At 36.5% G+C, this 25,171-nt stretch overlaps 1 protein-coding gene across 1 annotated transcript in view; it reads right to left on the reverse strand.

The window, feature by feature from the left end:
* Positions 1-1,034: 1,034 nt before the first annotated feature.
* MYBPC3 (myosin binding protein C3) overlaps positions 1,035-25,171 on the reverse strand; it is a 104,442-nt gene continuing 80,305 nt past the window's right edge. The window contains exons 20-32 of the mRNA XM_058161819.1: positions 24,069-24,152; positions 21,564-21,723; positions 20,126-20,230; positions 17,110-17,298; positions 14,665-14,799; positions 13,656-13,823; positions 12,567-12,655; positions 10,965-11,160; positions 9,208-9,347; positions 7,008-7,167; positions 5,595-5,731; positions 4,304-4,490; positions 1,035-2,961 (exon numbers count right to left, since the gene is read on the reverse strand). Of these exons, the coding sequence (XP_058017802.1) occupies positions 2,951-2,961; positions 4,304-4,490; positions 5,595-5,731; positions 7,008-7,167; positions 9,208-9,347; positions 10,965-11,160; positions 12,567-12,655; positions 13,656-13,823; positions 14,665-14,799; positions 17,110-17,298; positions 20,126-20,230; positions 21,564-21,723; positions 24,069-24,152 (1,761 nt within the window). The 3' untranslated portion in view covers positions 1,035-2,950. The remainder of the gene's footprint in view (positions 2,962-4,303; positions 4,491-5,594; positions 5,732-7,007; positions 7,168-9,207; positions 9,348-10,964; positions 11,161-12,566; positions 12,656-13,655; positions 13,824-14,664; positions 14,800-17,109; positions 17,299-20,125; positions 20,231-21,563; positions 21,724-24,068; positions 24,153-25,171) is intronic.

Consider the following 25,171-nt stretch of genomic DNA (forward strand, 5'->3'; position numbering starts at 1 on the left):
CCCTTGATAAGCACATAGAACTTGAGTCATTGTTTTATGTAGCCTTTGGAAGCCAAAATTTGCATGTCCTTATTGACTTATTCTCAGGTAGGGATCTGCAACTACAGTCTTTCTATGAACTTTCTCCTCCTCCTCCTTCTCCTCCTCCTTATCTGTTATCGAATATTGGGGATTGTGTTGGTGATCCTATTTTTATCAACAGCTGCACCAAAAAGTGCTGCTGAGTTTTGTCTAAACCAGTCCCTTAGATTTTGAAGCCATGATGTTCTTCTGCCTGGACCTCATTTGTTTCAATCTTTCTCTGGAGGATTAAGTGAAGTATGTTGTATTTTTCTGGGTGTCACATCACACGTCCGAAATATTCTAACTCACTTTTTAATGGTTTTGATGATTTCCCTTGGCTTTCCCAGGCAGCTTATCACCTCCTCATTTCTGATTTTGTCAACCCAGCTTATATGTAACAGCTGTTTGTAAATTTACATTTCAAATGCTTCTAGTCTCTTCAAGTGGCTTTCTGTCAGAGACCAACTCTCTACTCTGTAGAGCAAGATAGAAAAGCTGTAACATCTGACAAGCCTGATTTTCAATCTTTAGGCTTATTTGTGACTGCAGAAGACCTTTTTCGTTTTGAAGAATGCTGTTCGAGCTTTCTCTATCCTTGTCTTTACTAAAGTGGTCATGTCCCAGCTTTTGTGTAAATTAGAACTGAGGTACATGATCCTTTCAATTTTTTCTAGTGGCATTCCTTCCAAATTTATCAGAGGTAAATTAATAGGTTGTTTGCTGATAACCATAATTGGTATTAAAAGCTTCATACCATATTTTTGAGATATTTCTGTGACTTTGTTGATGAGCTGAAGGTCTTCCTGCCTACTAGCAAGCAGAACTGTATCATAAGCATATCTTAAATTGTTGATCCGAACACCGTTTACTTTTAGGCCAACATCGATGTTTTCCAGTGCTTCGCTGAAAATTGACTCAGAGTAGATATTAACTGCAGAGACAGGATACAGCCCTGAACTATGGAGTTGAAATAGTCCTCTTTTATGTTATATAAATATAGACCAAGAAATTACAAACAGCCGGGGAAAATAAGTCTAGTCTGGAAACTGAATGGAAAAGGAAAAGCTGTTATTTTATTTATTTCCTTATGCAGAAGCAATACATTTTCATTAAAGAGACAGTGTTATGTTTGGAAAAGCACTTTTGGTGCTTTATATTTTTGCATCAGTGTTTATAAACTTACATTATTTCCTAAATATGCAGGGAATACATTCTGTATGTGTTAAAACAGGGAACAGAGCTTTCTTACAGTTTCTGAAGCTGTTGTAAAATAATTTTTGAATTGCCTTTGAAAAAATGGATGATGATGATAACATCACAAGATGATGTTACATTTAGTATGCATGGCAATATAAACCAGACGTTTTCAAACTGTTGTTAAGAATGGAAGACTAAGGATTGATCCCTTAACAGCACAATTCCATACAAGTCAATTCATAACTGAAAACCTGGAATCATCAAGGCTTTCCTTCAGACTAGTATGTATCTGATTATATGCTTAATGCAGTACCAGATGTGGCTTCAGATCTACATAAGGAGCACTTGAACCCAAGATCTCTAGGTACTTTTCATTGTGTCAGGCCTTTTCTGTCTCCTCACATGACAGCAAAGTTTGTGCCAATCATTGCAGCAGGAGGAAGTTGGGACCTGGCAAGATAAAAAGCGCCCAGTGATGTTGGCTGATCCAAAAAGTGGGGTAGGATCTTAATTTACTTCCTAAAAGTATTGATAACCGCTCCAGAATTCCCATACATCTTTCTATAAAAATCTATTCAAACTACCAGTAATTAGTAGGATTTAAAACTTCCTAATTTTTAAATTAAAATATTTGCACTGCAATATTCTCATCATCTGTTTTTATTATCTCCCATGGTTTGTTACTGAATAAGTGATTTTTCCTAAAGGAATGTGTCTGTGCAGTTCAGCTATAATGCAAAAACTTGCTATTGGTGAATTCAAACTATACGCTCAGAAAAATAAAACCCATTTGTTTGATTAAAAAGTGAAACCTACACTGACGAAATCCATGTGTAAATAGTCTACATTAAGGGTGTTTAACAAAAAAAAAATGAACTCAATAGATTGTTTTATAGAATTGCCCCGATCATTTTTTTCCAATTCAACTCTTAGATAACATTTTTTTTTAAAGAGGAGCAGAAATTGTTTCTTGGAGAGTTGCACAAAGTCATCAAAAGAGTGGCTTCCCAAGGAATGTGGCATATTCTTAAAACAGCCACATCCTTTAGAAGGCTTTCATAGCTGCTTCCAAAGTTATCTGCCATCAGTATTATATTAAAAACAAACAAACCAAAAGTTTGAAAAATTACACCCCAGTTGTTTGCATGTGAGGCCTAAGCATATGCACTAAGTCACAATGTAATGATGCAATTGGTCTCATTCCCAAATGAACTTGTGTTTTAAAAACAAAAAACAAAAAACTGATGAATGCATTTTGTGTGAATTTCCGGTCTATAGATCCCACATACCCTGCTTGTGGTCAAACAGGTTCTACCGTTGTAAAACCATTAGTAACCGAAAATTGCTAAGTTGGTATGATTATAACTCGGGGTATGTGGAAGCTCTTATCAAGAACAACAGGTCTTACTAATTGGGAGAAAAGCAGCACAAGAGACTGAAACCGCATCAGGAAATGAATTAAATTTGTTCTGTAATTTCCCCAGCAGCAGGAGTAATGAGCATTTCTGATATCCAGAAGCTACTTAAGGCTTTGAGGGGCTGACACATCTGGCTGGTTTTTCTTTATGTTGCTGGCCTCTTCCAATTTTTCCTAGATGTCCCAGGTTTGTTGGTACAAACAACTCGGTTCTATATTTAGACTTGCTGATGTCCAGTTGCTGGACTTGCTGATGTCCAGTTGCTTAGAATTTCACTGTGGTGCTGTAGATACCAAAATAAGTAAGAAATAAATCAAGACACGTGTTCATATGTGCTAACAATCTATTTTATCTGTCATAAAATACTGAGAATCTATTTTAGTATTCCAGTTGGTCTTGCATTTCTAGTTTTAGGATAATTTTTTTTTTGCAGTTTTGAAGGTAAGTTGGTGGGCTGTCTGTACTATCCAAGTTACAGTCACATGCTTCGCTTGTGATCAAAGACTGAGATACTTGGAAAAAAAAGACTGAGATACTTGGCCTTCTCCTGATCTGTAATGCCCTGATGCCTTAACCCTCTAATCAGTTTCCTTACAGAGAAATGGGATACAGTTGGGTGGGATTCAACCAGTTCGGGAGAACCAGATGTTAATTTTAATCTGGTTCGCCGAACCGGTAGTTGCAAGGAATGGCTGACCCTGCCTACCCCTCCCCTCTCCTCCCCTCCCAGGAGTCTATACGCAGCCTGTTTTGGATGCCAGGTAAGTGCAGCGTCCGTGCGGAGGCTCTGAGAGGGCAAAAAATGGGCCTACCGAAAGTACTAGTATCCGGAAATGGGCCTATTTCTGGCCTCTGGAGGGCCTCTGGAGCCAGGGGGAGGTTGTTTTCACCCTCCTGAAGGCTCGAAGAAAGCCTCCGGAGCCTGGAGAGGGCGAAACTGCCCCCACCGTGGTGCAGGAGGCTGAGTAGGCCATGCCCCCATGGCCACGCCCACCCAGCAACCGGGCAGTGAACCAGTTACTAAAAGTTTTCAGCCCACTCCTGGATGCAGTAATGTAAATTCAGCAGCAGTTCTATTGCTGCAGAATTGTAAAGGAAGTCATTGTGCTTGTAATAAAATCAGGTTCACTTGCTGTGCTACTTTATGAGATTCTGCTAATGTAGTGCAGTAGATGTGGCATAGGTTATGATACAGTGTTATTCCTCATCTGCAACTTGTGGAAAAAAAGGTATAGAACATAAAAAGACAGGCTAGACATAAAGTGTGTGTGTTTCCTTGTCTTAACATTCCTTTCTCTCTGCATTGGAGTTGGAATACGAAACCGCTATGAACCATTGCTAAAAAAGCTTTTCTAAAAATGCAAACTGGGCAAGTGATTTACTCATTGCAGTCCAAAAAGATCTGCAATGAGTAAATCACTTGCCCATGATACAGATAAGTCTTCATAAGTTCATAGTTTTTTAGTCTACTGTCTAATTAGACTATTGAAGTGTTACTTATTACATATCATTCCTCATTCAAGGAAATGTATCCAGAAAGATACTGAAACTGCACAGTTAACCTTTAAAGGATACAGACTCAAAGACTTATTTTTTAGGAAGTTCTGTTAAGTCCTCTTTAGTACCTCTAACATCCAATCGACACTCTATTTCTGCTTCACCACAATCATTCACCGCCTTGCAGGTATAAACTCCTCCATCAAATGGGCTGGGCTTGCGGATTTCCAAAGTCAACACTCCATGTTTACTGAACATGCGGTACTTGGCATCTCCAGAAAGGTCCACATTGTTTTTGAACCAGAAGATTTTGGGCTGTGTTTTTGAAAACAGAAACAATAAGTCTGAAGCAGAAGCAGGTCATTTTGAAGAGGAAAGGACATCTGCTTTGCTACTTAGAGATTACATTGGAATTTTAAGCAGGTCAAAATGCATTTTTAACCCAAACATGTTAGCTTCCAGAAGTATTTCATACATGTTAGGTCCTTCAAACTTTTAAAAATGTGTTATTTACTAAAGGAGAAATATTCATGTAGTCCTTGACTTATTGTACAATGACAATTGATCCCAAAATTTCTATTACTAAGCAAGACAGTTGTCAAGTGAATTGTGCCTCATTTTACGGCCTTTTTTGCCACAGTTGTTTAAGTGAACCACTGCAGTTATTCAACAAATCATGCAGTCATTGAGCCAATCTAGCTTCCCCCCATTAACTTCGCTTGTTGGAAGTTGGCTGGGAAGGTTACAAATGATGATCCTGGGATGATCCTAAATACATGTCAATTGCCAAGTGCCTGAATTTGATCACGTGACCATGGGGATGCTGCAAGGGTTGTGTGAAGACTGGTCACAAGTCACTTTTTTCAGTGCTGTTGTAACTTCAAACTGTTATTAAATGAATGATTGTAAGTCCAGGACTACCTGTAGTTTGGGAAATTCCATAAACGATAACCCAGAATCCATTGGCAAGATTAACATGGTGTATAAGAAGCAAAGCAGACATTCTTACCAAACTTTTTTCTTCATGGGGATTTTATAGGTGATCTAGGACTATATTTTTATGCCCAACCAATTTTCATATCATAATACTATTCTATGTTTTTCCCCCTTTATGAAAACATCTTTTTCTATTTCTTTCAAAGGCAATCTTCTCATCCTGCCTCAAGCCTCTGATTTTCCAATAATCTTATATAATTCCTAGTCTAAGTTCTTATCCTGAATTGTTAAAATATTTGTGCTTAGAAACAACATTACCCTTGCCCTATTTTTAGGGCTCACTTACAAACTGGAATGTTTTCTGTATTTTCTATTGCTGCAATATATGTTATGATGCCATACACACCTTAGCATATTAGTAGTAATTTTCCCACTACAGTTGTGTATATTAAAAATTCAGTGGTAGGATATAGTATGACAGACCTTTGGGCTTCCTCTGACAGCACAACTGAGTGTTGCATTGTACCCAGAGATTACCGAACGATCAGAAAGTGGATGGGTGAATTTTGGTGCCTCAGAGAAGTCATGTTCTTTGTAATTAGGTGGTTTGTAAATTGCTCCTGCAGCATGAACAAGATATAAGGTCAGGGGAAACCAAACAGAAAGTGTCCTGGTTTAATCATGCTGTATTTTAAAATAATCCTTAAAAATGACCAGCTAAAATATTTCAGCATAGGATAGCAGTAGTGCTAAAAACATTCAGTTCAGAAGTATACAAGGATGCAGTCCATTTTATGCAATTCTCTTGCTTTTCCCCCTCCTTCCATGTTTGTGAAACTCTCCAGCTGCCATTATCTATAACTAGTGAATAACACAGTTGGAAGGGACCTTGGAGGTCTTCTAGTCCAAACCCCTGCTCAAACAGGGAACTACAAACCATTTCAGACCAATGGTTGTCCAATCTCTTCTTAAAAACCTCCAGTGTTGGAGCACCCACAATTTCTGGAGATGAGTCGTTCCACTGATTAATTGTTCTAACTGTCAAGAAATTTCTTGTTAATTCTAGGTTGGTTCTCTCCTTAATTAGTTTCCATCCATTGCTGCTTCTCCTGTCTTTCAGGTTCTTTGGAAAATAGGTTGACTCCCTCTTCTTTGTGGCAACCTCTTAGATATTGCAACACTGCTATCATGTCACCCCTAGTCCTTCTTTTCATTAACCTAGACATACACAATTCCTGCAATCGTTCTTCATATATTTTAGCCTACAGTCCCCTAATCATCTTTGCTGCTCTTCTCTGCACTTGGAGTAAAGCCGGGAATGAATTTGAAGTTTCAGATCTAATTTACTAGTTTGACTTTTTTAATTAGCTTATTTATATCCTGCCTTTAGATCTGGAACTCCCTGAGGGACAATTCAATGTTTTATTAATTGAATTGATTCAGTTACTTTTATTATAGGAGACCGCATTTTCTTCAAAATTATCGTAACAATTATATTTCTGGATCAACTTTCTTATTTTATTATTATTGGCTATGGTTCTGTTGATATTAATTTAACTTTTGTATTTGTTGAATTGTCCTGCAACAAGTTGTCTCCCACAGCCAGTTGGCCATGACAAGTTGGCCAAGGCGAGTTATTCCATTCCATGAGGGAGACTCCCTGGTAGATGCTGGTGTGGAAATTCTTGCACAAACCACTATATGTCATGTCATCTACCAATATGTTGAATACTAACTTGTGCAACATGGTACCTATTTCAAAAATTAACTGGTTTGAATAGCAAAGATTCAAGAGTGGATATCCCACAGAATATATGACAACTTATTTTCACTTCAACATTAAGAAAGATAATTTTTAATGAGAACGTTGGCACCTGTATTATTTTTCTTCGTTACCTGTCTTTTTAATGTAGGCAGAGTTTTTGCTGATTGCAGCATTTTCACTCAGCCCACATAGGTTTTCACTGAAGATCCTGAAATAGTATTCATTTCCCATGATCAGCTCAGATACTACACAGTTAGTGCGCCGATAGTGATCAAAAACAGTATACCATTCCTGGAAAACAAAACAAAAAGTGTGCTGAACCTTAAATAATAATAATTTAATAATAATAATAATTTAATTTCTATACCGCCCTTCTCCCGAAGGACTCAGGGCGGTTTACAATGTAAACATATTTTTAAAAGCTGACATTTGATACACAAGCATGATGATACATAGCAGAACTTGATGAACCCAAAATTGATCCCAAGGTTAACTAACTGTAATGTCTGTCCAGACAAAGAATGCATACATACACAAGGAAGCTGGATTATGTGCAATAAGAAGTCCACCATTTAAATATAAATTCTTAATTTATCCCTTTATCGTATTTACCAGTAAAAATGTATGGATTCGCTTGCAATCGACACCAATTCTTTCCCTACTTCTTTCCTTTTCCTGCTTGCTATGCAGCCAAGCAAATAATCTGAATTTTTTTTAAAAAAGGTTGTATTTTTCCCCTTACAATAATAGCAGAGTACTTTACTGCACAAAATTAATGTAACCTCTAGCAGATGTGCAATCAAGATATATTAATTACACACATATATACATATTAAAAATCCTAATTGATTTTCAAGAGATGTTTATGAACTAAGACCTGTGTTAAAATTATGAAGTTCCACTGTGTAGGGCAAGATATGCTGCAACCTAATCACAGATAGATCCAGATCTCTCAGTTAGTTTTCTTCTGGCAATAAATGCTGTTTTAGGGAGATATACCCAGTGGTGGGATTCAAGTAATTTAACAACCGGTTCTCTGCCCTAATGATTTCTTCCAACAACCAGTTTGCCAAACTGCTCAGAAAGTTAACAACCAGTTCTCCCGAAGTGGTGCGAACTGGCTGAATCCCACCACTGGATATACCAAACTATAAATAAAAATGAACCAGGAGTTCTAATAATCATTCTCCATGAAAAACTAACAAATAGAAAATTACAACTGGGATTTTTTTGGCCAAAGAGACTGAAAGAGGGAAGCAGGTTTCTTTCAACAGAATAAGTTGCCCTTAGAAGGTAAGCAGGATAGCATTGTCTTTAGCCTAATAACCCATAGAGGTGGAGAAATCTAGCTAACTGCTCCATTACAAAGATTGACAGGTGAACCAGAATTCTTGTAGCAATTATGTTTGCAAACAAGATTGTGGCTCTAATAATTAGAATTTCTCACAATCCTGTCATAGCCACAGGTGTTCATAAAAAGGAGGGGAATGGCTTATATCTTTTGTGTTCTACTTATATCTCATTAGTCTAATGGTTTTAATGAAAGAAGTTTTTTTATATAAACACTGATTATATACTTCTGGAATTCCCCAAACAAGCCTCATTCTAACTGTGGAAATGATGAAAAAGTCATCATCTTATCTTAATTGGTCATGACTGTAGGAAGAATTAGTCCAGGCAAGAAACACAAAAAAAGATTGCTAGCTCTATCTTTATTGTAAAGTTACATTAACAAAGTCTTCTGAAACTAAAAGTACTTCTCCCCTCCTTTCAGAGGTGGTATTCAGGTTCTGACCAGTTCTGGAGAACCGGTGGCGGAGATTTTGAGTAGTAACCGGCAAATACCACCTCTGATTGGCCCTGTCCCATCTATTGTCTGCCTCCTGAGCTCCAGCTGATCAGCTGGGTCTTCTGTTGTTGCCCTGCACAGGAGAACAGAGCTGGAAAGCAGGTTAGTGGGGTGGGGAAGGAATGGGGATTTTGCAGTAACCTTCCCCCAGGAGTGGGGTGGGAATGGAGATTTTACAGTATCCTTCCTCTGCCACACCCACCAAGCCACGCCCACCAAGCCACACCCACAAAACTGGTAGTAAAAAAATTTGAATCCCACCACTGGCTTCTTTCCTTTTACATACTGCAAAACTAAGAAGGTTCCTTCTGAAATATTTCTGATGCCCTCCCTCTGAGGACTGAGATACCTTTACACTCTAGTTGTCCAGTCTGTAGTTCTCTCTCCTGCCTCCGAGGGTCCATCCGACATACTGTTACAGGAAGTATTAATTGACTAGTCCCAGAATGGATGTGTATCCTTACCTGGCCTATGGTTCTTACCATTGTTTTTTTGTCTGCCTTCTGGACCGTATATCCTGTGATTTGAGAATTGCCATCATCCTGGGGAGGCATCCATTCCAAAGCAACATTGAATCCCCATACATCCACAATCTTAACATTCAGAGGAGGACCAGGCTTGTCTGAAAAAAGAAATCCACCCCACAAAAAAGCTGCTCCTCAATGTTGTTACACAGTTTTTACACAGTGATACAAGTGGAGCTTAAATAACCTCATGTACTGATATATTCCAAATAGGCGTCTACATCCAATTTTTCCCCTACAATAAATTTACCCTACCAAATATAGATGTGAAATATATATTCAGTGGCTCCATATTCCAACAGAGAAAGGTAAAAATAATAATTTTCCCTTTCTCCAAATCCATTGATGTTCACCATTAATCGATGAAAATCAAGAAATTAATACTTTTTTCTTTCACCTCCCCGTCAACATCTTTTAGGCTGAAGTTGAATTCCATCAGTTTATATAAGATTCTGTGGTTTTATCTGTAAACTCTCCGGAGTCATGCAACTAAAATGGGCTAAAATTGATATAAATGTATTAAATAAATAAAATATTATACATGCACAGTATACGATTGTATTGCTTAAAAACAGTTCTGAAAGAGAAATAGGTTGTGAATTATTGTGTAGCTTTATAAAAATAAAGATTAAAAATTTTCCTTGAATGACATGAATTCTTCATGGACATGTAGTCTTTTTGGAAACAATATATAAGTGGTTTGCCACTATCTTCTTCTGGTACGCTTTATAATTCCCTGGCCTAAGGATACAGTATATCTGGGATTTCCTTCAGAATTCTTTTCCAAATGAACCAGGTCTGAGCCTTTTTTAAAGCTTTCTCAGGATCAGCCAAGGTTAGCTAAATGTTCCTATTTGCTCTATGACCTCCCCCTCTCTCCCTCCCTCTTTCTTCTTCCCTTCCAACATGTGATATTGGATGCATCCATTAATCCTTCTTAGCTGGATACCTGTTGAGAGATAGTCAACTGTCCATTAAACACTTAAAATGATCACTAATTAATTCTGGGAATATCAGATTGGGTTGCTACTCTTTCAGATTATTATTTTTTTTTTGGTATTTTACATGAAATGAATTAATTACCTCAAAAATAAGACCCTGTCTCAGAGAAAAAAGGCTGATTACATTATCATAGGCATAATGTAAAGAAGATCCCGGGACAACAATTCAAACTGATCTTGCAATAGCTGCCCCTATAAATAGATGGGTATTTTCACTCCTCATTGAATAGTTCTAGAAAAATCCTCTATACTGACTCAATTTTTTTATGTTTTAGTAGCCATAGGTTTAATGCACAGAACTAAGCTCAGTTGTGAAATCCACCACAAAAATTCTGACACTCTTGTAATAAAAGCAGCTGCTGTGGTTTCTAACTTGGATTGGGATGAGACTAAGCTCAATTGATCATAAATCCAAAGAGGTGCCAAGTCAATGGACTCTATACTTAAAATGTGAGTTTTTTTCTCTTCTCCCACTCCTCAACCACCCTGAACACAAGCATTAGGAAAATATTTTTTGAAACAAGGAATGGGAAAGAGACTTAATTATTGTATTGCTAGGAGTCCGGCTACAACTAAATAAATTTTGCGGAAGGATTGGTAAAAAAAATAAAAATTCAGCCTGATTTCAGATGAACTAAATTCTATTAAGTTGTTCCATAAGAAGAGTGATATACAACTGTTTTAAATAAATAAAATTATCCAGCAGTTTCTTACCCATAATCTGCATTGTAATGTTGACCTTGTCACTCATGTTTTCTATTTGCACTTCAACTTCATATTTCCCAGAATGATGACGTTCGGCCTTTCGGATAAATAGAATAGTATCTGTATTGCTGTTTCGTATTCCCACTTCCTTAGAGTCTATTAGCTGACCATCTTTTTTCCAGATAACTTTAGGTCTAGGTTTACCCTGTGAAAAGAAAGAAAAATGGTCGGACTGAAAACAAGTTTGATTTTCAGTGATTGGTTGTATTAATCTCCTGTCTTATATGAAGAAAATGTTTCTCTCACAGCTATTCTGTGTAGGCTTATTTCTTGCATACTGTATATTGTTAGAAATATATAGCTATAGTCCTCACATACAGCTACAACGAAGGCACCAGAAAATAGTTTTTAATTGTCTTATTACAAAATGACCAGTTGTCACCAGCACCTGTTAATTTTTTTATCACCATGATGGAACAATATATACATAGATGCCCGAAAGTCAAGAATCTGCTTTAAAAAATGTGTGCTTCAGTTTATACATTGAGCAGGAAAATGCCTTTCATAACTGTGAGCCTAACCTTACTCTAGTATGGCTTAAACTATTCCATTTTAGATTACAAGCATTTTAGAATACTATTCAAGACAAAATACAATTAATTTTATGAGCCACAGTTTAAAGCTTTGATTTTCTCTTATTATGTGGCCATCAAGTTACTGTCGAACACATTGGTATTTATCTATTTATTCAATTTACATGCTGCCCGTCTTGCCTGGAGGTTCAAGTACATAGATTTATTCCAGGATGTTTAAAATTAACATGTGTTAAACAAGTAACAGTTCAAATTTTTCACAGTTGACAAGTTTGGATAATTTAAAATGGGGATGAAGGATTCCAATCGTTCATTGCAGTAGCGTTGGAGCAATAGAGGGAAAATTGTAAAACTTGGATTGTAGAGTAGAGTTTCTTTTACTCCTAAGATTAGTTGAAGATTTTCATAACATCTGAATAAATTATTGTATAATTTCTATTTACCTTTCTGTTTATTGCTTATCTTTTGATCTAAGCCAGCATTGCTCAACCTTGACAACATTAAGGTTACACATACTGGGTGAGGAAAGTTGAAGTCCACACATCTTAAAGTTGCCAGGGTTGAGAAAAATTGCCCTCAGATTTTAAATGAATCTTTTTAATATTTTGACAATTATGAGATTTAGAAGCATCTCTTTTGTACAGCTTTTCACATTAGAGATAGAAGGCAGAAATAACTTATTCAGTGATGGCACAGAGTTTCTTTTCATTGGCTGTTCCTCAGAGTTCTTTCTGGTAGTGTACCTCCTTACAAACATTCTTGTAGTAACATGGCAAAGCTAGAGATGCTACCATTCACAAACATTGTCCTCAGCTAAAACAGAGGTGGGCAGTGTTTTTATAACTTGATGGAAGGATGAAAATTCAGAGCAGATGAGCTTTCACCAAATGATGAGGAAATTTCTTGACACCTGGATAAGAATTACTCCAGAGATACATAGGAATACTTGTTCCCACTGTCAGTTACTTCAACAAGGGTAAGACTTTGCCCTATGATCAATAAAGACCCTATCACATACCTGGAAAGGAATTACAATGTTGATTGTATCACCAACTTTCTTCATTAAAGTTTGTCTGAGATTGCGTGGCAGCCTAATTTTAGGACGCTCTGTAGATAAAAAACCAAGTCAGAGGATAATTACTATTATTTCAGATTATTGTATATATACATTGTATTTATGAAGAAAAATAAGAAATGATTTTGACAATATCTATTAAATATTTACAGAATCAAGAAACCATAATTTTAAGCATATTTAATGGTGATCACTTGGAGGTTTTTTTAAAAAGTATTTGTGCCATGGCAAATGCTGCAAAGATACATGGGAAGAAGAAATCACACTGGGGTTGTAATTGTTCAATTAATTATCCATGAACATGGCCCATTCTGAGAGAAGTAGGAATCTAGAACAGGGGTGTCAAACTTGCATCATCATGGCGGCATCACATGATGTATCAGGACTTTTCCCCCCTTCACTAAACCGGGCAGAGGCAGAGCCAGCACGTGATGCAGCCAGCCTGAGGGCCACGAGTTTGAGAATTCTGATCTAGAACATCTCAAGAGCCATAGATTGCTCATCCATGTTGTAGTATAAATCAGGTGTACAGCCCAGTTTTAGGAGATTCTGGACTCACATTAGAAAGCCAGATTCATATGGTTAAAACTGAGATCCCAACATGGAACCAAACTACAATAATACATCTATAAAACTTCACTTGGTACCTGCTAATCAGCTTGGAGTATCTGAAAATTTGTCAGATACTTTAAAAATTGATTTCTTTTAATGAGTCTACATATACTGCAATTCTTGGAGAATTTTATTTTTGTTTCCTCAATGAAAGAAGTATACTGTGACTGGTGATGTTATCCTGACATTTGTTTGTAAATGAATGACTGCCTCCGTGACAATTATTTTTTGGAGCTTCCACAATATGCTTCCAAAATTCAAAATATTCCCTCTGGCCCCAAAAGATTAGGAGACTGATGAATTTAAAATATTAGGAAGAATGAACTTCAATAAACAAATTTATACTCCCTTGTACTCCAAGGAGCTTTTCATTAAAGAAATAATTATAAATGGCTTCAGGAATATTCTCAAGACACTTACGCAAGATCTCTTGAACAGTAACTAATTCCTTAATCATTGCTGGTTGACTTGTCCCTGCTAAATTTATAGCAGTGATGCGAAAATACAATTTGTCTCCTGTAACCAAATCTTTAAGTAAGACAGATGTGCGCTCAGTGGGGCTAGGAAGAGCTGGAATCCATTCGGTGGCTGCAGATATTAAAAAACAAACTGCTAGATATTTTTTAAACAAATTTTTAAAAGACTTTGTCTAATGGCATGATAATTCTATTTACTCAAAGTAAGCTCAACATATTCAAAAGCAAATTCACTAGGACATTGTTCTATTAGGTGAACTTGAGATTGCTAATTAAACTTAACATATATCTAAGGATGTCTGTAGAGATTCTCAATCATCCAGGTCATGGTTGTCCCAAAGGTGCTTTTTCAAGAGGCAACTAGACTTTCTTAGTTTTTTTTTCTTCAAAGGGTGTCCATCCTAAATTATCAGACTATAGACTTTTAGCTGTACAATTTGGGATGGACACCCTTTGAATGGTGTGGGAGTAGGAATGGATTTTCGGAGGAAAAAAATGCTGAATCTACTGAAAATTGCACAGATCACAGATTACTTTAACATTTGCTGTAATAAGTTTAGGAATAATGACTGACAAGCTAAAAATGTGTAACAATTACTATCACTAAAAGAATATTAGTTCCAGTCATTTCCCTGGAGATAGAGAGACAAACAAAATACATAATTGCCAAAATGCATCCTGTAAATTTATACCCACTCTTGTAAATTAGCTCATAATCTGTTATCATCTCTGCTTCTATTCATAGTCATCAACATTTTAGGAAATAGGCACCCCCTCAAAAGACAATCTCTGTGATATTAGCCAGTTTTAAACCATAATCTCTCTAATTATTATTTCATATTACTTCTCTACTTTATCAACCTGAAAAATCAATGTCTACTTTAGTAAACCCAGTAAAATGGGTGTTATTTGTTCCTTGGAAGGTTTTTCAGAATACACCAGGGCTTACTCACATCCTTCTCTACAGTATTCAATATTGTAGCCATCCAATCCTCCTGCTCCAATCCGTTCAGGGGCTCTCCACTTCAGGGTAACAGAAGTGTCAGAAATGTCATCTACAGTAAAGTGTGTTGGCTCACTTGGAGGAGCTAAAAAAAATGCACACGCCAAAGACTTTGCATGATATGTTAAAGCTATTGAACAACAATAGTATTTTCATTTTTCTTATTAAAAATATCAGCTTATAATATTTTAATTTTTTGCAAAATGTAATTTAAAACTATGAAAGCAGAAGTACAATATTTTTTAACAAAACCCGTGTTCCCTGTATGACACACAAAATATTTGATAAAAATGAAGTAACCTATTAAAGCAATCCCTGTGAAGAATCTTAGACTTTGAAAGAGCTTCCATAAAAATGGACTTTTGACAGTGAAGACTTCATGCTGTTAGAAAAACAACACCTTTATTGAAGATACTAAAGATTTGATGAATTCTAACTGTGGTAGAAGTAGCAATATGAACATCACACGGAGCTTGGTGGGTTAACAAAAATCTTTTACTTAGGTCTGGAAGATAACAGCCATTATTGTATCTTTAGAATAGGATTTCTTAAGCTGAAAATAGGTGGAGGTGGATGCTGCTGAATTCTATAGCACAGGCAGCATTTAAGCACTCTTGTGGAGCATAGCTTGTACTTGTTGGAGCTCACAATCCCTTGGGTATGGCTAAGTAGATGATGTGACATTTGCTAAATTGACTCAAGGAGAAGGCAGAAATTATTAGCTAGCATGTCAATAAAATGTGTATAATGACTGCTCTTAACCCCAAAATTAACATCTATAGGCAAGACAAGAAGGGACACCATATTGCTCTCTAATTGGCAATCGGTATTGGGGACACAGATTTAGAGACAAACAATTTTCTGGTTCAATAGTTATAAAACAGAAGCATTTTGGAGCAGAGTTTTCCCAGTGCTATTATTCTATTGTCAACATTGTCATTATCGTCATCATTTTTATTGTACCTAAAATATTTATTTATACTATAAACATTCTCAAAGGCTCTGAGCAGCTTATAATTTGAAATATATTTTGCACAGATGACCTGCATTTCAATCTTTGAGATTCATCTTTACCAAATATTTCTCCATCTCAATCTACAAAGGCTTCACATTTCACCGTGTGACATAATACTTAATATTCATTCAATAGCTGATTCAACCTCATTTCGTTTAGACTACATGTAATAAGGGAACAACACTTTTAAAAGAAGGTAGGTGGGTTATTTTTTTGTGCCATATGTGTGCTTATCATAAATTAGGCAGCTTAAATGTTATGGTATTTAAACACATTGCGAACGCTACTTAAAATATTTCAACTATGCAGAATGTTCCATACAACAGATAACAAGCCTCTTCTCTTTTCAAAAAGGTTAAAAATGACACAACAGATGGAACACCTAATGTTAGCACCCAACCTAACATTGTTGCGATAAACACATTTTCTCACTTGCCTTTCTGGAATGACATTCAATTAAAGCCAGTCTTTGAAAGTAATTTAAAAAAAGCATGTGCATCACTCACACATGGATGTGAGCATGTTATCATAAAATGCACATTACAAACCCAGTGCCTCATCTCCAGGGTTGCAGGTTGCCCCTTATTTCTAATCTGGTAAACATGTTCTTATTCCATCAAAATCCTGGACCTTTTAGCTCATCTGTTTCCTGTGGGAACTCTTCAATTGTTTCCCGGACTGAACTTTCTTCTTCTTCTCCTTCTCCTTCGCCAGTACAGTTGTTGAATGGCGACTGAAGATCAGAGCTAATCACGTTCTCTTCAACTATAATTTTCTCTGTTTGTCCATTCTTAGGGTCTTCGATTTCCACACCGTTACTTTCAGAAAACTCTTCTCCTTCTTTATGGACTTCTATGAGTTGAGCCACCTCTTCGGTCATTGCTATGACTGCTATACCTTAATTTCTCAAATGCTTCTTTCTCGCAATGACTCACACAGTGTGCCCTTAACTCAAGGACTGCTACAAAATGGTGGGGGTCATAATGATTATTTATAGAAAATCCATGGGTATTTTCTTAATCAGATAGCCTTACAGCTCCACAGGGGAGGTGGACTGGGTGGCATTAGTAGTTTACTACAGCATTTGCATCCATAATGGAAAGGGGGAAGCTGAGAGGCAATGGGAGGTCATTGCCAATTAGCTTCCCTCTCTTGTTCAGCCTAGCTTGCCTCTCACACTTCTAATTTTAACAGTTAGAAATTCATCAGCAATTTTATGAAACTGGAACCTCCATGCTCTCATTTCCAAGGACAGGTAAAAGGGGAAAAAAAAACTTTAAATAAGTTATACATATATTTTCTCTGTTCAAAATTGTTCATTTCTGTCTTGGGTTCTCAAGGAGGGATTACAAATAATGCAACATACATGTTGACACTCACCAATTGGCATGAAAGGCTGTGAGGCAGGACTAGGCCGAGACATGCCAACTGAGTTCACGGCATAAATTCTCATCTCATAAACAACTCCTTCAATCATTCTCTTTGCTTCATAAGTCAGATCCTTCAAAAGGTCAAAGTTCAGCCTCATCCACCTGTAGCTCTTCTTTTTCTTCCTCTCTAAAATATATCCTGGAAATCAAACAGAAACTATTAGATTAGGGAAGGCAACATTAAATAATATCTGGATTCCCAATGCTCTATTATTTAGCAAATTAATTATTAAATTGAGATAAAAGCAAAAATAGTGTGAACATAAGGAAACCTTGACCCTCAGTATTATCCAATTATACTTTGCTATTACAATGCCTTGTAGTTCACAAGTATTTCCTAAGATGAAGGCTAATTGTATTGTATATTAAAAGGCTGCGATTGATAATACCACATAATGAGACTTTTTGGAACTAATGTTAGATCACAACATAATGCCTTTTTTAGATATTTAATTAAGAGCAAGCTTATGTATTAATCAGAAAGATTGTTAGAAATAGTTACTTATTTTATTATTAAATATTTATAAAATAGTTGCATTTTATTGTTTATTGCCTCTTAGTTTTCAGAAACATAAGTTTTGCCTTTCTTACTTCATACCTTAATTCAAGCGTCTGTCTTACAGCTGCATGTTTTAAAAATTGCTCTAAATTATCAGCCAATTACATATTTATTTAGTTTACTAATATACAGTCAAATATCACATTGTTCCTCTAAAGTCACTCTCTCTTTTTCCTGAGGCTTCCACACGATTGTGGTTAAACTGACTTGAAGTTGGCTCTCTTCCATGGATGGAACATTAATCCTTTGTGTTTCTCTAGTCCACTCACAGGTCACTTTGGGATTTATTTATTATTATTCTGTTCTCCTGCCTAATGTGTCATTATATTATTCTGTGTAGAAGAAGCACGCACCATGACCAAGTTGAAATTAACACCTCTGCCTGCTCTCATTTCTGAGAAATGTAAAAGCCTGAAGAAAACATCTGTCACTGCCGACAGAGAGACAGATAACATTTATTTCTTAGGAGGGTTATGGACCCAAGTAGCAAATCTTATATTAGCCCAGTTTTTATATATACCATTGTAATGGCTGATGTGGAAGAGTTATAAGGCATCCCATTTGGTTATTATGACCTAACCAAAAGTTGGATCTCTGATTAGTCAATCTGCTTATACAAAAAATAGGCAATCTACACATTATTGTGTAATTTAAGAAATGGTGACCTAATTTATTCAGCCCAATAACAATACACAAACTATTAAAAGCTCACTCAGTTGCACACCAATTGAAATAAAACACCAGCCCAACTAGATTATTCCTCTAGTTAAGAAATCTAAACTTTAAAAGTAGGGTAAACTATCCATGTAGATTGAACCCCCCTCCCCCCGTTTCTGTTTCTATTTTTAACACCCAGTTACAGCAAGAAGATGCAGAACTTGCAGTTGTGAATGTGATAAGACTTCCCAAGGTCTACATATAGGACTGAACTTTATGCAAGGCAATCCGATGCACTACTGCTTTGGAGGAGATCTGATATTGTTCCATAGAGCTTATGCTCTTCTAGTCATCTTCAGGACTGAAGTGTTTTCTCTGTGAGTGATAGCAAGAATTGTTTGTACACTGAAATGTGTAGCTTGATTACATGCATACGTATACTGTATGAAAGAGATACTATTAAGTCCATTGCTTTTCAAGTTAAACACGTGAATGTGAAATACAATGCCTGCACTTCATTGAGAATTCCAAGTGTTGGGTCTATGCAGAGCCCCCAAATTGGAACTCATTAATCAATGTTCCTGTTCAGATCTCTGCTTCCATTCAACAGGTCAGTGGGTGGAATGAGCAGAATCAGGGACAGGAATATGGCTCCAATGCAGCCAATACACGTAATGTATTAACAGGAGGCTTAGTCCCAAGTGCCTTATTAAAACCATTTGAGTTGCATAATGCCAATGTTATTTTTGTCTACAGTCTCATCAAAAGATAGAAACTCTGATCATAATGTGTTTAACCATGCCAGCATTAGAAGACTGCTAGCTTAAACGCTATCTGTTCTGATGACAGTTCCTTCCTTTCTTACTAGTCCTTACTTACTTCCTTTCAAAGACACTTACTAGTCTCTTTGAAAGGTGACCTCTGAAAGTGATGAAAAATGCTTTGCACACTACAACAACTGCAGAAGAAATAAGGGTGCTTTCTATTTATTTATTTTATTTATTTATTTATTTGTTCACACTTTTATACCGCCCTATCTCCCTAGGGACTCAGGGCGGTTTACAGCCATATAAAACGTATCTATGTACAGAATAAAACATTAATTAAAAAACTTATTACAAAGGCCGAATATTTAAAATAGAGATATAAATAATAAAAACCCCATTAAAACCAGATTTAAAATTTAAATATTTAAAATTTAAAAATTCTAGTCCAGTCCTGCGCAAATAAATAGATGTGTCTTAAGCTCACATTTATGCTTTCCGTATAATATCTGAAGTTGATTGAAACCATTGGTCCATGAAAGTTGGATATTTTATTATGAGCTTCCATTCTAGACACTTTATACAGAGAAGGTGCTCCTGTTTCCTTTTGTATGCCTTAAGTAGCACATTGCGGGCATGTTGTCCTTGAAATGACAAGTAAGAGAAATCAAAGCACTATCTGATTCTCTTCCAAACAGGTGCTTTGGAGCATATGAGGCATGTATGTTGCACTTCTCTGCAATGCTTAATAGTAGCCATGTGTTTTTCTAGGATCCCCAAGCTGCAATTTTCAGAAAAATGGTCTGCTTTAAGCAGTTGCAGACAGATGCTATTTTGTATCTCCACACATTCCAAAGCATGTTTTTGAAACAAATCCAAGGCACTTCACAGCCCTGCCATTTTGTTTATTTTTTTCTATAAGTAATAGACAAGAAACGTCTGTTCCAATTAAAAACTCTTCTGTTAAGATTATTGTCGATTCTTACCCAGTATTGGCTGTCCTCCATCATACTTAGGTGGCTGCCACTTTACTATGCAGTTGTCTTCACCAACATCAGTGATTTTAGGAGCTTCTGGTGGATCAGGTATATCTGGAGAAGGAGGAAAAATGAGATCAAAGTATTTGCTGATTCTTATTAGAATCTCATCTTTTTAGTTAAAGAACTTGCTGTTACACATTATAGTGATGACATCTGCCTATTTGAACTATTTTAAAAGATTCTTAGAGAAATGCAAGAGTAGGAGATGTTCAACAGTATAGTAGAAACATATTATCTCTAGTTTCAGAAGGGGAGAATGTTACTGTTCCCGTCAATATTAGTTTTTCCATGTGGAAAGCAAGTTGGGAAAAAAATAGACTGTTGTAGAAGGAATTCAGTTCAACTCTCTCTCCCTCCCTCCCTCCCTCTCTCTCAATCTGAATCTCAGGGGAGATAATCCAAAAATCTTTCAGTGACACTGTAATGACTTAAACTAGTGTTTCTCAATCTTAGTGACTTTAAGACAGGTGGACTTCAACTCCCACAATTCCCCAGCCAGCAACCTATCTTAAAGCCATCAAAGTTGAAAAACACTGGTTTAAGTCAGCATCACTGAAAAATTTAACTTTGAGTTAAGTTTATGAATGAGCTTTGGGCCTAAGCAATCTTGCAAGTATTTGCTGTATTCTTGATTTATTGAACTTTCATTATTATATTGGTATTTATGGCAAACAATTCCTTCTTAAAACTGAAACTAAAATTTCTTAGTAAATTTTGAACGAAGGGAGATGTTCCTATTGTAACTACTATATTAGTCACAACATTTCTCCATCTGTAAAACAAATGGTATGGTCAGATTAATACTTAAAAATGAAAAGAAAGCCAATCTGTTGAAACTTCACCCACATGCTTTATTTTTAAATGACATGAGATAGAAAATATGAATTTATTCAACGCAGAAATAATGATAGCAGAGAACAATTAATCATCAAGCCAAGTGACCAAGAAACATATTTGAAGTGTGTTTACTATGTACTTGAATTGTAAATATTTCTGAGATTATTCTCAGCTCATTCCAGATGACAAAAAAGAGCTAATTTAGGCAACAATTGCACCGAGATTGTTGTTATTCCCTGAAAACCACCTACTGAAAGCGGAGACTCGGCTGTTGCAGTTTCTCCCTTATTTGGAGTTTTACTTACAGCAGTGTTTCTCAATGTTGGGCATTTAAAGAGGTCTGGACTTCAACTCCCAGCATAGCTGTCTGGGGAATTCTGGGACCTCTTAAAGTGCCCAAGGTTGAGGAATACTGATTTATAGGAATGGGAGGAGTTGAATTCGATAGTCCCAGCTGCTGAGTCTCTACTCCATTGGAAAATATAAAGACATGAGATGACTGATTGACAAAGGCTTCATGTAATAAACCCACCATGGTCTTGCTTACCAATAACTTTTACAGTGATATCAGCTGTGTCTTCTCCAGCTGGATTTTTCACTGCAACTCTGTAGATTCCCTCATCTTCCTTCTCAGCTCCTTCAATAGTAAACACACAGTGGTCTTCATATGTTTCCACATGGACTCGACCTTCCGAATCAGAAAATGGCTGTGAGCAAGTTAAAAAAAAATGTAAGTTAGTTTCAGCAGGTGTATGGAATCAGACCAAGTTTTTAATTAGCATTTCAATAGTTTGGTAGACATGACTAAGGTTATATTTGCACCATGATAATCTGAATGTGTAATAGAGAAAAATAAATAGGTAGGCAGGCAGAAATATGTATGTATATTTTAACAGATGGTCTGGAGAAGAAACAGCTGAGAAAAGCTATCAGGAAGCAATGGAGTGGGGGCTTCAAAGGGCATATTCACATGGCCAGATTGCCGTGTTGCAAGAGTGATCCACCCATCATTTCGGGAGGGTAGGATTGGTTGTCATCCTCTACATAAACCATGCCTATTGCAAATGTGACAACCGCCCCCATCTGTATTTTTCTGCTCTGTGTTAAAAACTGTGTTTTCCAGTTAGTGTCAGCACAAGGACTGCTGTCTAGTTGCTGGTGCTAGATATTTTCTTTTAGAAAATTTAACAGATCACTTTATGTAATGACAGACACCCCCCCCCAAGGAACAACTTAGTTTAGTGGTTGAAGACCTGCAGCTTACTAATATCTGCTTCAACCATGACAAATGTTCCATAGCAGAGCGGTTATGATATTTGTTTGATATATATAAGAAGTTATGGGTTTAAAACATAGCAGGCAAGTGTTTTTTATTACTATTTTTCTCCTAGGGTTCCTACTTTTTTGCTGGGCATTTTCCTTCTTAAGTTCCAGCAATGCACAGTTGAAACACCAGAGCTGGGGTTTTTTTTCTTTTTCTTTTTTTAAATTGACTCCCAAATAGTCCTCATGAATAAGTACAACAAAATCCTTTGTGTTTTACTTCAACTGATGGAAAAATTCCAGAACTTATTGAATAATGCAGTAATGTGGGCTGTTCAAGGTAAGAAAAATAGTAATTAAAAACCCACATTTCAATGGGGATTCAAATTAGTGGCATTCTGCAAGTTCATTAACATTTTAACCCCCTTCCACTGAAAGAATTCTGTAACAATAACTGCAACAGAAATTACTGAGCCATACTGAGAAAAATGCAAGAAAGAAGTTTGTTATTTTAAAGAGGGCTCATCTTCTTATATGGACATTTAGTGCACCCACTATCTCTATATATATCTCTCTGAATATATGGACATTTTAGTGCATCCACTATCTATATAAATAGAACTCTGTATGTATATATATATATATATATATATATATATATATATATATATATATATATATATATGTGTGTGTGTGTGTGTGTGTGTGTGTGTGTGTGTGTGTGTGTGTATATATATATATATATATATATATATATATATGGCGCACACAAAAATTCTATATGTTCACTATATTTATTTACACTATCCATAGGAAGGAAAGTGATTGGTAACTGCTTTCTTTTCTGAGAAAATTAGGAAGGAACAGTACTAGAAGAATTGTACTGAACATCTGGCAAGTTACCAACCGCGCATCCCCAATCTGGCAGAATTTTCTTAAACCAGCTTTTAATCTCTCTGACCTCAGCATGGATAGCAGCAGCTTAATGGTGCAGTGCAAATATGTGCTAAATTGCATTGTCCTTTCTACAAAATTTAAATATGCTAAGAGCTCTTTTTCACTTAAAGCGTTCGTGCAAAAATGGTATCATTTTATTTATAATTAAAATGAAACCAAGGAAATAATTCAGTTCGATTTTAACGGAGCGGACTTGTTTGAACTATGCATGCTGATGAGAATTTCACTTAGTTTATCTTACATCGCTTAATATTCTGGAGTCAGTCATATAGTAAGGAGCTGAGAGTAGCAAGGAATAAAAGAATTGGGATTCTGTGGTAGGTCCTATTTTCCTCCCTAAATAGCGAATATCTGGATACCCTGAATACTCTTTGGAACTGATCCAGATTGATCCTAAAGAAAATAATTGTGCTCTTAAAAATAAGGAATTCTAGAAGGGCTTATTTTCTTTTTTCCTCATTTATCTTTCTGCATGGCTAACAAAGGTTCAGCAAAGACATGCCAAAGCCAGTGTGGGATGATTGCCAGACAACTTATGCTTGCACAGAAGTACATGCTTATTTGCACAAGACAGCCCTTTCAGATGGGTGGTATTTCATCATTGGGAGCTAAAAGAAGTGCTAAAGGTTCAACCCTTTGAGAAATAGTACTTTAAGCACAACTGAGTCCAGAGAGACAATTCAAATTAAAAGCCCTAAAGCTATTATTATTGCACGTTAACAATTTACATAACTATTCTGAACCTCTGAATTACTGCAGGGATCCCTGGGTCGCAAAGATTTGTCAAAAGGAAGATCTATCTGCCTGAGAGTTTGAAAAATGAAAGACTTGCCTTCTCATTGTTAGTCAAATCACCACCTGTGCCCTTAAGATCCATAGAGTTTGAGCCACCTTTTATTAGTTCCAGTTCATTATTCTGAAAGAGAAATGAAGCAGAAGAGAGAGAGAAAAAATAGGCTTCATGTTTAAAATCAAAGAACTTAGTCAGATTTGTTATTAAATGATTTCACCTAGCTGCCCACAAAAATATTGCTTTAGAGGACAACCCCTCCAATAAGATGAAGAATATAGCAGCAGACAGTTTAAGACTGATTATGTGCAATCAAGTTGTTTTCAACTCCCAGTGACCACATAGATGTTCTCAGTGGTGAAATTCAACTTTTTTTGCTACCGGTTCAGCTTGGTGGGCATGGCAGGGGAAGGATACTGCAAAATCCCCATTCCCTCCCCATTCCAGGGAAAGGATATTGCAAAATCTCCATTCCCACCCCACTCCAGGGGAAGGATACTGCAAAATTTCCATTCCCACCTCACTCCTGGGGAAGGATATTGCAAAATCTCCATTCCCACCCCACTCCAGGGGAAGGATATTGCAAAATCTCCATTCCCACCCCACTCTGGGGCCAGCCAGAAGTGGTATTTGCCAGTTCTCTGAACTACTCAAAATTTCTGCTACCAGTTTTCCAGAATCTGTCAGAACCTGCTGGATTTCACCCCTAGATTTTCTTCATGGCAAGAATCTTAAAACGAAAGCATAAATAATCTCAATAGTAAAAGAAAAAAATACCTCTTTTACTGATCACACTGTTTCATAGCCAAGCAAATGCAACACCAATGGACAGACCATTTCAAGACCAAAATGTGTAAAGTTTTTTAGTTTATTTATTTATTTTATTTTGTCACAACAGTATACACAAACATCAACATAAAACAACAACACATCATATAAACATCTATATAAGCAAAAGTATGCAACAACTATATTAATTTGATATAATGAAAGGGAACAATAGGACTTTCAAGTTCACCCTTGAAAGGCTGTTTTCTCATTGTCTCACCTGGTCTTTCAACTCCTAGGCTAATGTCATAGCAAACTGCTGACATGGTTCAGAAAATAGGCCCAAATACAAACTGTTGACTCACCAGCATTGCTGG

The sequence above is a fragment of the Ahaetulla prasina genome, chromosome 1, assembly GCF_028640845.1.
Source record: "Ahaetulla prasina isolate Xishuangbanna chromosome 1, ASM2864084v1, whole genome shotgun sequence".
NCBI lineage: Eukaryota > Metazoa > Chordata > Lepidosauria > Squamata > Colubridae > Ahaetulla > Ahaetulla prasina.